Genomic DNA, 14,924 nt, shown 5'->3' on the forward strand with positions numbered 1-14,924 from the left:
ATTGTAAAGTTTTATCTAAAGACACTCTTAAGGTAATATGTCATAGTCTAATCTATAGTCACATTAGTTATTGCTGTGCAGTGTGGGGTAATGCAGCTCTGAGAGATATGAGGAGGCTGCAGATTACATTAAACAAGGCAGCTAGAATGGTCTTAAGATGTGGGTTTGAAAAAGCAGTAAGTGAACTTCATGCTATGATGGGATGGCCCACAGTAGTAGAGCATGTGAGACAACATTCTATTGCACTAATTTCAAAGATTCAAAAGTTTAGCAAGCCAGTGAGTATCAAGGACAAGTTGTTATTAGTGCGTGAAAAACATCAAGTCAACGTTAGAATAAGAGATAAAAATCATTATGTATTACCAAAAATAAAAACTGAAATGGGAAGGCGGACTTTCATTTTCAGAACCATTAAATTATGGAATTCATTACAATAATTACTCAGGAGCGGTTTGGCAGTTGGATTGTTGACTGTAGGATTTGTATTTGTATTTTAAATGTTGTTATTATCACAATATTATATTGCAAGTAGGTTTGCACAGTAGTGGTATTTCTGTGAATGAATATCTCATTCACATGAATATTTCATTTCATACATGCATTTGTTTGAATGAATGTGTGTATATATGTAGACATATATGGTACTCAAATTGTGCTAATATATTTTGGCTGAGTGTGTGTGTGTGTGTGTGTGTGTGTGTGTGTGTGCGTGTGTGTGTGTGCGTGAGTGTGTGTGCGTGAGTGAGTGAATCTATATATGTATATGATTATATGTTTAAGTGTTATGATTACTGTATGTTTAATTGTTTTTAATCTTGATGTGGACTCTTGGAAGATTAGCCAATGGCTAAAAGAGATCCAAATAAAATCAAATCAAATCATCATCACCATCATCATCATCATCGAGGGTCACACACAGACGACTTGTCAGCTCAGGTGTGACTCGAGGGTCACACAGAGATGCCTGATAAAGACGTGACAGTTGGTCATACCTGAGGTCACACATGATGGCAGCTGTCAGAGCTGTGGTGTGTTCAAAGACTGACTGATAGTGCAGGAGTTTTTCTTGTCGACCTGCAGCTGCTCAGGTGTGTTTAGTGTGAGTTTCTAACAGCTATTTCTGACCCTCCTGAGACACCGTGGGGACAGACAGAAGGGACAGGACACATTCATAGACACACACATGGTTTAAAAAGATTTAACCAAAAGGCCAGATGTTACAGCAGACTACCCAAGATACAACAACGCATAAACAAACAAACAAACAAACAAAGGTGAGAGTAAAGACCTCTGTGAGATGTTTACTGATGGTGCTCCTGTTGTTGTTTATAAAGACACAATCGTCTGTTTTTCTGATGATGGTTTTTTTCTCCTCAGGCCGTCGTTCTGCTGAGTCACACAGGCGCCATTAAACTTTAATGCAGAGCGGGATGCTCGCCGACATGCAGACACGCGCCAATTTGCAGAGATGCTTCCCAACATGCAAAGACACTCACTGACATGCAGAGACCCTTCCCAACATGCAGAGACCCTTCCCAACATGCAAAGACACTCACTGACATGCAGAGACTCTTCCCAACATGCAGAGACGCTTCCCAACATGCAAAGACACTCACTGACATGCAGAGACTCTTCCCAACATGCAGAGACGCTTCCCAACATGCAGAGACCCTTCCCAACATGCAGAGACGCTTCCCAACATGCAGAGACCCTTCCCAACATGCAGAGACGCTTCCCAACATGCAGAGACACTCACCGACATGCAGAGACCCTTCCCAACATGCAAAGACACTCACTGACATGCAGAGACTCTTCCCAACATGCAGAGACGCTTCCCAACATGCAGAGACGCTCACCGACATGCAGAGACACTCACTGACATGCAGAGACGCTTCCCAACATGCAGAGACGCTCACCGACATGCAGAGACACTCACCGACATGCAGAGACCCTTCCCAACATGCAGAGACACTCACCGACATGCAGAGACCCTTCCCAACATGCAGAGACCCTTCCCAACATGCAAAGACACTCACTGACATGCAGAGACTCTTCCCAACATGCAGAGACGCTTCCCAACATGCAGAGACCCTTCCCAACATGCAAAGACACTCACTGACATGCAGAGACGCTTCCCAACATGCAGAGACCCTTCCCAACATGCAGAGACGCTCACTGACATGCAGAGACACTCACCGACATGCAGAGACCCTTCCCAACATGCAGAGACACTCACTGACATGCAGAGACCCTTCCCAACATGCAGAGACGCTCACCGACATGCAGAGACACTCACCGACATGCAGAGACCCTTCCCAACATGCAGAGACCCTTCCCAACATGCAGAGACGCGCCAATTTGCAGAGATGCTTCCCAACATGCAAAGACACTCACTGACATACAGAGACCCTTCCCAACATGCAGAGATGCTTCCCAACATGCAAAGACACTCACTGACATGCAGAGACTCTTCCCAACATGCAGAGACGCTTCCCAACATGCAAAGACCCTTCCCAACATGCAGAGACGCTTCCCAACATGCAGAGACACTCACCGACATGCAGAGACCCTTCCCAACATGCAAAGACACTCACTGACATGCAGACACTCTTCCCAACATGCAGAGACGCTTCCCAACATGCAGAGACGCTTCCCAACATGCAGAGACCCTTCCCAACATGCAGAGACACTCACCGACATGCAGAGACCCTTCCCAACATGCAGAGACACTCACCGACATGCAGAGACCCTTCCCAACATGCAGAGACCCTTCCCAACATGCAAAGACACTCACTGACATGCAGAGACTCTTCCCAACATGCAGAGACGCTTCCCAACATGCAGAGACCCTTCCAACATGCAAAGACACTCACCGACATGCAGAGACGCTTCCCAACATGCAGAGACCCTTCTCAACATGCAGAGACACTCACCGACATGCAGAGACCCTTCCCAACATGCAGACACTCGCCGACATGCAGAGACGCTTCCCAACATGCAGAGACCCTTCCCAACATGCAGAGACACTCACCAACATGCAGAGACACTCACCGACATGCAGAGACCCTTCCCAACATGCAAAGACGCTTCCCAACATGCAGAGACCCTTCCCAACATGCAGAGACCCTTCCCAACATGCAGAGACACTCACCGACATGCAGAGACGCTTCCCAACATGCAGAGACCCTTCTCAACATGCAGAGACACTCACTGACATGCAGAGACCCTTCCCAACATGCAGACACTCGTCGACATGCAGAGACGCTCACCAACATGCAGAGACACTCGCCGACATGCAGAGACACTTCCCAACATGCAGAGACACTCACCGACATGCAGAGACCCTTCCCAACATGCAGAGACACTCACCGACATGCAGAGACACTCGCCGACATGCAGAGACACTCACCGACATGCAGAGACACTCACCGACATGCAGAGACCCTTCCCAACACACAGAGACCCTTCCCAACATGCAGAGACACTCACCGACATGCAGAGATGCTTCCCAACATGCAGAGACACTCGCCGACATGCAGAGACCCTTCCCAACATGCAGAGACACTCACTGACATGCAGAGACACTCACCGGCATGCAGAGACGCTTCCCAACATGCAGAGACACTCACTGACATGCAGAGACACTTCCCAACATGCAGAGACACTCGCCGACATGCAGAGACACTCACCGACATGCAGAGACCCTTCCCAACATGCAGAGACCCTTCCAAACATGCAGAGATGCTTCCCAACATGCAGACCCTTCCCAACATGCAGAGATGCTTCCCAACATGCAGACACTTCCCAACATGCAGAGATGCTTCCCAACATGCAGACACTTCCCAACATGCAGTCAGGAAGTCCAAATAAAGTCTGGAAAGTGGATCTGTACGTGAAAGAGTGAGGATGAATCCACTCTGCTGCAGCCCTCCTCCTCCTGTTGTTGTTGTGTTACAGTGTGAGGTCATGATGTCAACAAGTCAGAATGTTACCATGTTCACGATAGGAATGTTTGTCACCTCATTAAAGGTACAGCAGTTTGGTCATGGACGTTACATCATGTCTCACCTGAGCTGCTCTGTGTGAACTGTACCTGAGACTCTTCATCATCTGCGTCATCGTTACATCTCAGTGTGATCATGACTGATGTGACACATCTTTAACTGATATTAATGTTTTCAGGTCTACAAACATGTTAAGTTGCTGACTCTGCCCACAGCATGACGTCACCGAGTTTACCTGTCAGACTCCGGCCTGATTCCCCAAACTGAGGATGGACGTCTGCTGAAGGTAACACACTGAACACACACCTCAGACCGCCTCACTCCAAACTGTCCCAACTGTCCCTTTAGATCAGAGGTCCCTCTTCAGTCATCAGAGTCACATGATGTTACAACATGTTGTTGAACTGGTTTTCTGTCTCTTTCGGGGCAGTGAAAGGACACCACACGGAGGATAGTTGCACCTTTTATTATAAAAAATATTTACAAAGATGCTACAATGGTTTTGTAATTTTTCCTGGATATAAAAAATGCATACATTTTACAAGGTAATTAGTCTTTGAAGTTCTAGCTCCCATTCAGACCAGAGTGACATCCTTCAGGAGTGTTGTTGTGGTGTTACAGGATTCAGCGTGTGGTAATACTGTGTGTGTGTGTGTGTGTGTGTGTGTGTGTGTGTGTTAGCCTGAGTTTCATCTCTTCATCACCATGGTAACCAACCAGGTCTCATCTTCCACATCTTCAGGAGAAAGGCAACTGTTTGCATAAAAGGACTTAAAGGACATTAGAGTCGTCTACAATCAATCAAACACGTCTGACAGAGCTGCATAGAGACTGGAACAACCCGGTTATTAATTATTACTAATAATAAAGAGCTGAGGAGGAAACACTGCAGATTCATTTGGACAATTTGATGGGGCCTGCTGATCAATAATCAATACTATGGCATGGTCTGTACCTGGAGAGAATAAATACAATAAATAAAAACAATAAATTAGGACAGAAGTCTTCATCTGCACAGAAAGAAATATGGCTTGTTGATGCAGTAATTATTATTATTAATATTAATATTATCACCCCGGGGTTTCTCCAAATGCTTCAGGTCATCAGGTGTGAATGTAAAGCAGGACAGAGGACAGAGGACAGAGGACACGTCCTCACAGGTGTCCATCCTGCGTGTAAAGCTTTAGAGAATGTGAACGTGTGACGATGTCGCCGCACCCGTCAGATACCAAACCACAGGAAGACGCCGTCTCGCTCCTGTCTGGCTACATTAAAATCTTAAAAACCGCTGAGCAGGGAGGAAACATAAAAACAAGAAGAATATCAAATGATACTTGCAAAAATCCCCCCGCTGCTGTATAATGCAAAAAATATATTTGTATTTACAGGTAGGTACATTTCCATAGACTCCATCATAACTGCTCACATCTGTAGGAAAATATCTTCACTCATAGATTTCATTTACACTTTGTTCTGCGTGTGATGTAGTGTGACCATGACCAGGTGTTCCTCAGTCCATGTGACAATAAATAGAGATGGACAGACGTAAACATGGAGACAACGTAAAGAAGAATGCATCATGGGATACTAATTATCTCCGCCCTCTCACACAGCGACAGAGTTTGGGTTCAAACAACAGGGTGGGAAACTAACGGACTCGTTCACATCACCGTTGACACTGAGACTGTTAGAAAGTCAAAGATGGAGGTCCAACACCTGCTGACACACCTGTTACACCTGGATTACTGTGTCTACATCCGTTTTTTAAACACAGAAAGTCCTCTTTAAAACAGGAGATAGACTTGTGTCCCACTGTCGACTCTGCAGCAGATCAGTGCGCCTTTTTTTGGTGTGTCATGTCAACGTCATAGACAGGTCAAAGAACAGGTAAACAGTAAACACGCTGAGACTACAGGAAAACAAATTTTACTGTGGATTCAGTCTGTCTCTCACACTCAGTGAAGACTCATACGCACCGATGTCTGAGCACTGCTGGGCGGAGACAGACCATATTTTGTGGTGGCGTGTCGTTGCATCTCGCCGGTTAAGGGGCTAAAATTAGCGCGTTCACCCAGACGTTGTGTTTTACATTAATGACTGGAGCTAATAAATACTGATGACCACTGCAGAGTCATGTGACCCAGGAGTGAACACTGATTGTAACCTTTCTCGTTACATTAAAAGGCCAGATGTTAGCAGGTGTTGGTTAGGTGTTAGCAGGTGTTAGCAGGTGTTGTTTCAGGTGTCAGCAGGTGTTGTTTCAGGTGTTAGCAGGTGTTGGTCAGGTGTTAGCAAGTGTTGTTTCAGGTGTTGGTCAGGTGTTAGCAGATGTTAGCAGGTGTTGGTCAGGTGTTGGTCAGGTGTTAGCAGGTGTTGTTTCAGGTGTTGGTCAGGTGTTAGCAGATGTTAGCAGGTGTTGGTCAGGTGTTGTTTCAGGTGTTGGTCAGGTGTTGGTGTGCTCTCTGTGCAGTGGAAAAGGGGTTACAGTTGGAGCAGGTTAACTCCGCCTCTAACAGCCGGTCCTAAAACGTGTCTCGCCGTCAGTTTCCCACCCTGTGTCAAACCTCCACCCGTCTCAGCGTGTAACAACAGCACATACAGAACATGCACACGTGTACTGTGCATAGTCTGAAGAGTCTGAGGGATCAGCGCGGGCCGCAGGACCGTCCCAGCTCTCAGGAGCCAACTATGATCTCCATGATGTGGTCCAGTTCATTCAGGTCCGACCTGCAGCTGGAGCTGGAGCTGAGCGCCGTGGGCCCGTGAGACGAAAGGCTCTCCAGCAGGTCATATGGCCCCATCTTGGGGGCACTCTGCATACCTGTCAGCACCGTATCCAGGTCATAGTAGGACGGGTCCACGTCTGAAAACAGTTCGTCCAGCGCTGGGTCAGGGGGCGGAGCTGGGTGCTTGATCTCAAAGGTCCCAAAAACCTGCTCCCCTGTCCTGGAGTCTGCACTCAGGTGGTCCTGCTCTCCGTCCTCTCCCTCGGACACACACTCCTCACTGTCCTCCTCCTCGTCCTCCTCGCACTCACCGTCCTCCTCTTCCTCCTCCCAGCAGGGCCCCATGCCAAATGGTCCTGCCAGGTAAGAGGATGAGGACAGCTGGGGGGAGACGGGCGACAGAGTGGACATGGTGACCTCCGTCTCCACATCTCCCTCCATCACCACCTCCTCAGCGTGGTAGCCTTCCTCCAGGCCAACCACCGAGAAAGGCTTTGGGCTCTGCCCGGCCTGCGCCGCCGCATCTGTCTGCCGACACAGCACCTCTGTGGCCACCAGGCGGTCTGCAGGACACTGGGCGGCCGCCAGAGCCTGGGTCATGATCTGCCAGGTGCCGTCCTGGGTCATCTCCTCCTGGATCTGCCGCACCGTGTTGGCGATGAGCACCGAGCGGCACAGGTTGGGCTCCACCAGCATGTGGCACAGCTGCAGCTTGATGAGCGACATGTCAAGCAGCGACTGCCGCTGAAGGCTGTAAGAGGACGTCAGCGTCCGAGCCGCCACAGTCACCGCAGCTGAAGCCGCCGGGATCTGGTCGCCACTGGAGACTGGCTCCTCCCCGGAGTCGGAGAACTTGCGCTTGGTGCCCTTCGGGAACATGTTGTGTCTCTGTGATGATGGTGAGGAGACAGAAAGTCAGTCAGACATCCGACAGGGCGTTAATCACACTAACACTGAACGCACACACAAACATTACACGCAAACCACACCTCTGAACGTCATTAGCATAGTGACCTTAAGGTTAGGATGACGTCAGAGTGTGATGTCATGAGACAGGAGAGAGCTACGATCTGCTCGACAGCAGCTGTGACTCTATAAAATTAACCTCTACAGGAAACAGGAAGTAGTTTGTTTTACTCTTACAGTTTGCTCTACCTTTCCTGTTGAGACGCACAAAGCTACGCAGCTCGGCCCCGCCCACAACGCTTCAAGTCCTTTAGTACGACGACGTGCGTTTGTTCAGCAGTGTTTCTGCCCATGTCAGACTCCTGCTGGGCGGGACAAGCACGCTGTCACAGACTGTCGAGCATCCCAAAATAACACGCAGAGTGACACCAAATACACACTCTGTGACATCAGCAGCTCGCTGACACCACCGCCAACCACTGAGGGTTAAACAGGAGATCAGGTTTCTAAACACACACACACACACACACACACACACACAAAACCAGTTCAACAAGATTTACACTTTCTCTTCACAGCGGGGGGGGGGGGGGGGGTTGGGGGGTGTCAAGTCAACTTCCTGATTGCACAGCGAACACTCGTCCTGCCAACAGACAAGTTCCTCCAACTCCCAGAAATCATCTGCAGACTAGATGTCAGAGGTCAGTTCACACACACATCTGTCTCCCTGAAGGACAACATGAGAGAAAACACACGGCACAGTCAGGAGAACACAGGTGACACACGGGTGACACACAGGTACAGTGACATATCTCTGAACACCTTATGTCTGAGCATTATGGGGTTAACTCTAATCTCTGCAGATTAACATTAGCTTTCTTTATTTTCTTTAATGTAATACAGACTGAGATCAGACAGACAGGTATGAGTCATCTGTAACAGACAGACAGGTATGAGTCATCTGTAACAGAAAGACAGGTATGAGTCATCTGTAACAGACAGACGGTATGATACACCTGCAACAGACAGACAGGTATGAGTCATCTGTAACAGACAGACGGTATGATACACCTGCAACAGACAGACAGGTATGAGTCATCTGTAACAGACCAACAAATATGATACACCTGCAACAGACAGACAGGTATGAGTCATCTGTAACAGACAGACAGGTATGATACACCTGCAACAGACAGAGAGGTATGAGTCACCTGTAACAGACAGACAGGTATGATACACCTGCAACAGACAGACAGGTATAAGTCACCTGTAACAGACAGACAGGTATGATACACCTGCAACAGACAGACAGGTATGAGTCACCTGTAACAGACAGACAGGTACGATACACCTGCAACAGACAGACAGGTATGAGTCATCTGTAACAGATAGACAGGTACGATACACCTGCAACAGACAGGTATGAGTCATCTGTAACAGATAGACAGGTACGATACACCTGCAACAGACAGGTATGAGTCATCTGTAACAGATAGACAGGTACGATACACCTGCAACAGACAGGTATGAGTCATCTGTAACAGACCGACAAATATGATACACCTGTAACAAACAGACAGGTATAAGTCACCTGTAACAGACAGACAGGTATGATACACCTGCAACAGACAGACAGGTATGAGTCACCTGTAACAAACAGACAGGTATAAGTCACCTGTAACAGATAGACAGGTATGATACACCTGCAACAGACAGACAGGTATGAGTCACCTGTAACAGACAGACAGGTATGATACACCTGCAACAGACAGACAGGTATGATACACCTGCAACAGACAGACAGGTATAAGTCACCTGTAACAGACAGACAGGTATGATACACCTGCAACAGACAGAGAGGTATGAGTCACCTGTAACAGACAGACAGGTATGATACACCTGTAACAGACAGACAGGTATGAGTCATCTGTAACAGACCGACAAATATGATACACCTGTAACAGACAGACAGGTATAAGTCACCTGTAACAGACAGACAGGTATGATACCCCTGCAACAGACACACAGGTATGATACACCTGCAACAGACAGACAGGTATGATACACCTGTAACAGACAGACAGGTATAAGTCACCTGTAACAGACAGACAGGTATGATACACCTGCAACAGACAGAGAGGTATGAGTCATCTGTAACAGACAGACAGGTATGAGTCACCTGTAACAGACAGAGAGGTACGATACACCTGCAACAGACAGACAGGTATGAGTCACCTGTAACAGACAGACAGGTACGATACACCTGCAACAGACAGAGAGGTATGAGTCACCTGTAACAGACAGACAGGTACGATACACCTGCAACAGACAGACAGGTATGAGTCATCTGTAACAGACAGACAGGTACGATACACCTCTAACAGACAGACAGGTATGAGTCATCTGTAACAGACCGACAAATATGATACACCTGCAACAGACAGACAGGTATGAGTCATCTGTAACAGACCGACAAATATGATACACCTGCAACAGACAGACAGGTATGATACACCTGTAACAGACCGACAAATATGATACACCTGTAACAAACAGGCAGATATGATACACCTACAGAATATAATAATAACCCTGTCACAGTGCGTCTTGTGAATATATAATAACCCTGTCACAGTGTGTCCTGTGAATATATAATAACCCTGTCACAGTGCGTCCTGTGAATATAATAACCCTGTCACAGTGCGTCCTGTGAATATAATAACCCTGTCACAGTGCACCCTGTGAATATATAATAACCCTGTCACAGTGCGTCCTGTGAATATATAATAACCCTGTCACAGTGCGTCCTGTGAATATAATAACTCTGTCACAGTGTGCCCTGTGAATATATAATAACCCTGTCACAGTGCGTCCTGTGAATATAATAACCCTGTCACAGTGTGTCCTGTGAATATATAATAACCCTGTCACAGTGCGTCCTGTGAATATAATAACCCTGTCACAGTGCGTCATGTGAATATATAATAACCCTGTCACAGTGTGTCCTGTGAATATATAATAACCCTGTCACAGTGCGTCCTGTGAATATAATAACCCTGTCACAGTGCACCCTGTGAATATATAATAACCCTGTCACAGTGTGTCCTGTGAATATATAATAACCCTGTCACAGTGCGTCCTGTGAATATATAATAACCCTGTCACAGTGCGTCATGTGAATATATAATAACCCTGTCACAGTGTGTCCTGTGAATATATAATAACCCTGTCACAGTGCGTCCTGTGAATATAATAACCCTGTCACAGTGCGTCCTGTGAATATAATAACCCTGTCACAGTGCACCCTGTGAATATATAATAACCCTGTCACAGTGCGTCCTGTGAATATATAATAACCCTGTCACAGTGTGTCCTGTGAATATATAATAACCCTGTCACAGTGCGTCCTGTGAATATAATAACTCTGTCACAGTGTGCCCTGTGAATATATAATAACCCTGTCACAGTGCGTCCTGTGAATATAATAACCCTGTCACAGTGTGTCCTGTGAATATATAATAACCCTGTCACAGTGCGTCCTGTGAATATAATAACCCTGTCACAGTGCGTCATGTGAATATATAATAACCCTGTCACAGTGCGTCCTGTGAATATATAATAATCCTGTGAATATATAATAACCCTGTCACAGTGCGTCCTGTGAATATATAATAACCCTGTCACAGTGTGTCCTGTGAATATATAATAACCCTGTCACAGTGCGTCCTGTGAATATATTAATAACCCTGTCACAGTGCGTCCTGTGAATATATAATAACCCTGTCACAGTGTGTCCTGTGAATATATAATAACCCTGTCACAGTGCGTCCTGTGAATATATTAATAACCCTGTCACAGTGTGTCCTGTGAATATATAATAACCCTGTCACAGTGCATCATGTGAATATAATAATAACCCTGTCACAGTGCGTCCTGTGAATATATAATAACCCTGTCACAGTGCGTCCTGTGAATATATAATAACCCTGTCACAGTGTGTCCTGTGAATATATAATAACCTTGTCACAGTGCGTCCTGTGAATATAATAACCCTGTCACAGTGTGTCCTGTGAATATATAATAACCCTGTCACAGTGCGTCCTGTGAATATAATAACCCTGTCACAGTGCACCCTGTGAATATATAATAACCCTGTCACAGTGTGTCCTGTGAATATATAATAATCCTGTGAATATATAATAACCCTGTCACAGTGCGTCCTGTGAATATAATAACCCTATCACAGTGTGTCCTGTGAATATAATAACCCTGTCACAGTGTGTCCTGTGAATATAATAACCCTGTCACAGTGCGTCCTGTGAATATATAATAACCCTGTCACAGTGCGTCCTGTGAATATAATAACTCTGTCACAGTGCGTCCTGTGAATATATAATAACCCTGTCACAGTGAGTCATGTGAATATATAATAACCCTGTCACAGTGAGTCATGTGAATATATAATAACCCTGTCACAGTGCGTCATGTGAATATATAATAACCCTGTCAGTGTGTCCTGTGAATATAATAACTCTGTCACAGTGCGTCCTGTGAATATATAATAACCCTGTCACAGTGCGTCATGTGAATATATAATAACCCTGTCACAGTGCGTCCTGTGAATATAATAACCCTGTCACAGTGCGTCATGTGAATATATAATAACCCTGTCACAGTGCGTCCTGTGAATATATAATAACCCTGTCACAGTGCGTCCTGTGAATATAATAACCCTGTCACAGTGTGTCATGTGAATATAATAACCCTGTCACAGTGTGTCCTGTGAATATATAATAACCCTGTCACAGTGCGTCCTGTGAATATAATAACCCTGTCACAGTGCGTCCTGTGAATATATAATAACCCTGTCACAGTGCGTCCTGTGAATATATAATAACCCTGTCACAGTGCGTCCTGTGAATATAATAACCCTGTCACAGTGTGTCATGTGAATATAATAACCCTGTCACAGTGTGTCCTGTGAATATATAATAACTCTGTCACAGTGCGTCCTGTGAATATAATAACCCTGTCACAGTGCGTCCTGTGAATATATAATAACTCTGTCACAGTGCGTCCTGTGAATATATAATAACCCTGTCACAGTGCGTCCTGTGAATATATAATAACCCTGTCACAGTGCGTCCTGTGAATATAATAACCCTGTCACAGTGCGTCATGTGAATATATAATAACCCTGTCACAGTGCGTCCTGTGAATATATAATAACCCTGTCACAGTGCGTCATGTGAATATATAATAACCCTGTCACAGTGCGTCCTGTGAATATATAATAACCCTGTCACAGTGCGTCATGTGTTCATCAGACTGTGTTTATATTTTCAATAATAAAGTCAGACACAGTTCACAAACTGATGGACATGTTCACATCGACACCTTCATGGACTGAATAATAAAATCAGAATATTTAAACCTAAACTCTGATTCTTTAAACATGAGACCGGCTCACTGTGTCAGTTACAGTAGGGTTAATCTGTAAATATTGATATCTGAAGCTGTTAATAATCACACCACTCACACTTTAACATGTCAGTTATTATTTAGTTCTTATTTATTACCTGTCTGTCTCCTCTGCTGAGGATCAATAAAGTTTACTTGATCTGACTAGGACCTGTTCAGATGTTTCACTGAGCTGACTGAGACCTGCATCATAATTAATTATTTAAACCTGTTTGTTATAATGCTCTTATTAAAAAGAGGCATTAACAGTAGATTTAGTCACAGGACCTAACACGAAAATGCTGACGCGCGCACACACACACACACACACACACACACACACACAGTGTTTTAAAACTTGTCTGACAGATCTGAACAGGAAGTGATTCATCAAGAGAGGAGAAAAAACACCCCGTTAAAATTATATACTGCTGGAGTACAAGTATTAACTAGTCTAACAATATATGTACGTAAATGATTACAATATTATATATGTACATATGTTTACAATATATATATATATATATATATATATATATATATTATCGTAAACATACATGTTTACAACATTATATAGTTACATATATGTAATGCAGCCTCGCTCTTTATATCTGTAAATATCTGTATCTTCAGAGAGGGTCATGATATTAAATATGATGCCTGTGTCACCTGTGATAAGTTAAGAACAGTCCCTAAAGTGTACCTGGTGTTATTATGGCTGAAGCCAAACAAAATGCAGCCTCGCTCTTTATATCTGTAAATATCTGTATCTTCAGAGAGGGTCATGATATTAAATATGATGCCTGTGTTACCTGTGATAAGTTAAGAACAGTCCCTAAAGTGTACCTGGTGTTATTATGGCTGAAGCCAAACAAAATGCAGCCTCGCTTTACGTCAATGGCTCTTTTCTTTGGGCCCATCCCCCACCGCTCAGAGGAAACCAACACTTTCTCGGCCCACCGTCTCAAACTAACCCAACAAACACTCTCAAACCGCGGCGGTGTTGTTCATAAACGTGTCCCCCTCATTACCGGGACGCTCCCGGTACCGACCGCCGGTGCAGAGCCGGTGAAACGAGCGGTTAGGAGCTGCTGAACGTGACTGCCGCATGCTTTGTCTTTTCAGCATCACATCTTCACAGCGACAATGAGGCCATTTTGCGCTAGAAGCTAACAGCTAGCCGGCTAACTGTTAGCTTCTACCGTCTGAGTGAACGGGCTGAAGCTAAGCTATCTGTGCTAACACGTTGGGTTAAACTGTAAAGTAATATTAATAAATACAATTATAACTGTGTGTGGATGTTTACAGAGCTCTGCCTCTGTCTCGTTTACTGTCTACAAACTGGATGCTAACAAGCTAATTAGCCCGAAGCGCCCACCCACACATCCTCCGCGGTCCTTCCTCCTTTTCTGCCCAAAAACAAGAGTTTATCTCTCCGCTCAGAAGTTCCGTTAAAACACCGCCCGGTGACCGGAGCCTGTGCTCTCAGGCCCCGGGACGTGACTCACCTCGTGTCCGTGTTATTTTACTCCTGTTTCGGTCATAGGATCGACGGCAGGAGGAGCGGAGATCAGCCTCAGATGAGATCATTCATGCCACGGCTTCAAAAACTGAACCAGCTCCGTCTGTGTGTGTGTGTGTGTGTGTGTGTGTGCTGCGGAGCGGGGAGGGGGGGGGGGGGCAGAGGGGGAGGAGCTTAATAGACCACAGATAGTCTCAAATATAAACAGTCAGTTTATTAAATATTTTAATCACTTTAATTTTATCAATAAAAAACAATCAGTCTGATGTTATGGACAATTACACAGGTATAAAAAAGAAATAAACT

The 14,924-nt window shown here is 45.4% G+C and overlaps 1 protein-coding gene across 1 annotated transcript; it reads right to left on the bottom strand.

Moving 5' to 3' along the window:
* Nucleotides 1-4,454: 4,454 nt before the first annotated feature.
* cdca4 (cell division cycle associated 4) lies at nucleotides 4,455-14,735 on the bottom strand. Its single transcript, XM_049595794.1, has 2 exons — nucleotides 14,605-14,735; nucleotides 4,455-7,618 (listed from the first exon to the last, which is right to left on the bottom strand). The coding sequence occupies exon 2, from the start codon at nucleotides 7,607-7,609 to the stop codon at nucleotides 6,680-6,682; it is 930 nt and encodes a 309-aa protein (XP_049451751.1). The 5' UTR covers nucleotides 7,610-7,618; nucleotides 14,605-14,735; the 3' UTR covers nucleotides 4,455-6,679.
* Between the last annotated feature and the right edge of the window lie 189 nt (nucleotides 14,736-14,924).

Source organism: Epinephelus fuscoguttatus, linkage group LG14, assembly GCF_011397635.1.
Source record: "Epinephelus fuscoguttatus linkage group LG14, E.fuscoguttatus.final_Chr_v1".
NCBI classification, from domain to species: Eukaryota; Metazoa; Chordata; class Actinopteri; order Perciformes; family Serranidae; genus Epinephelus; species Epinephelus fuscoguttatus.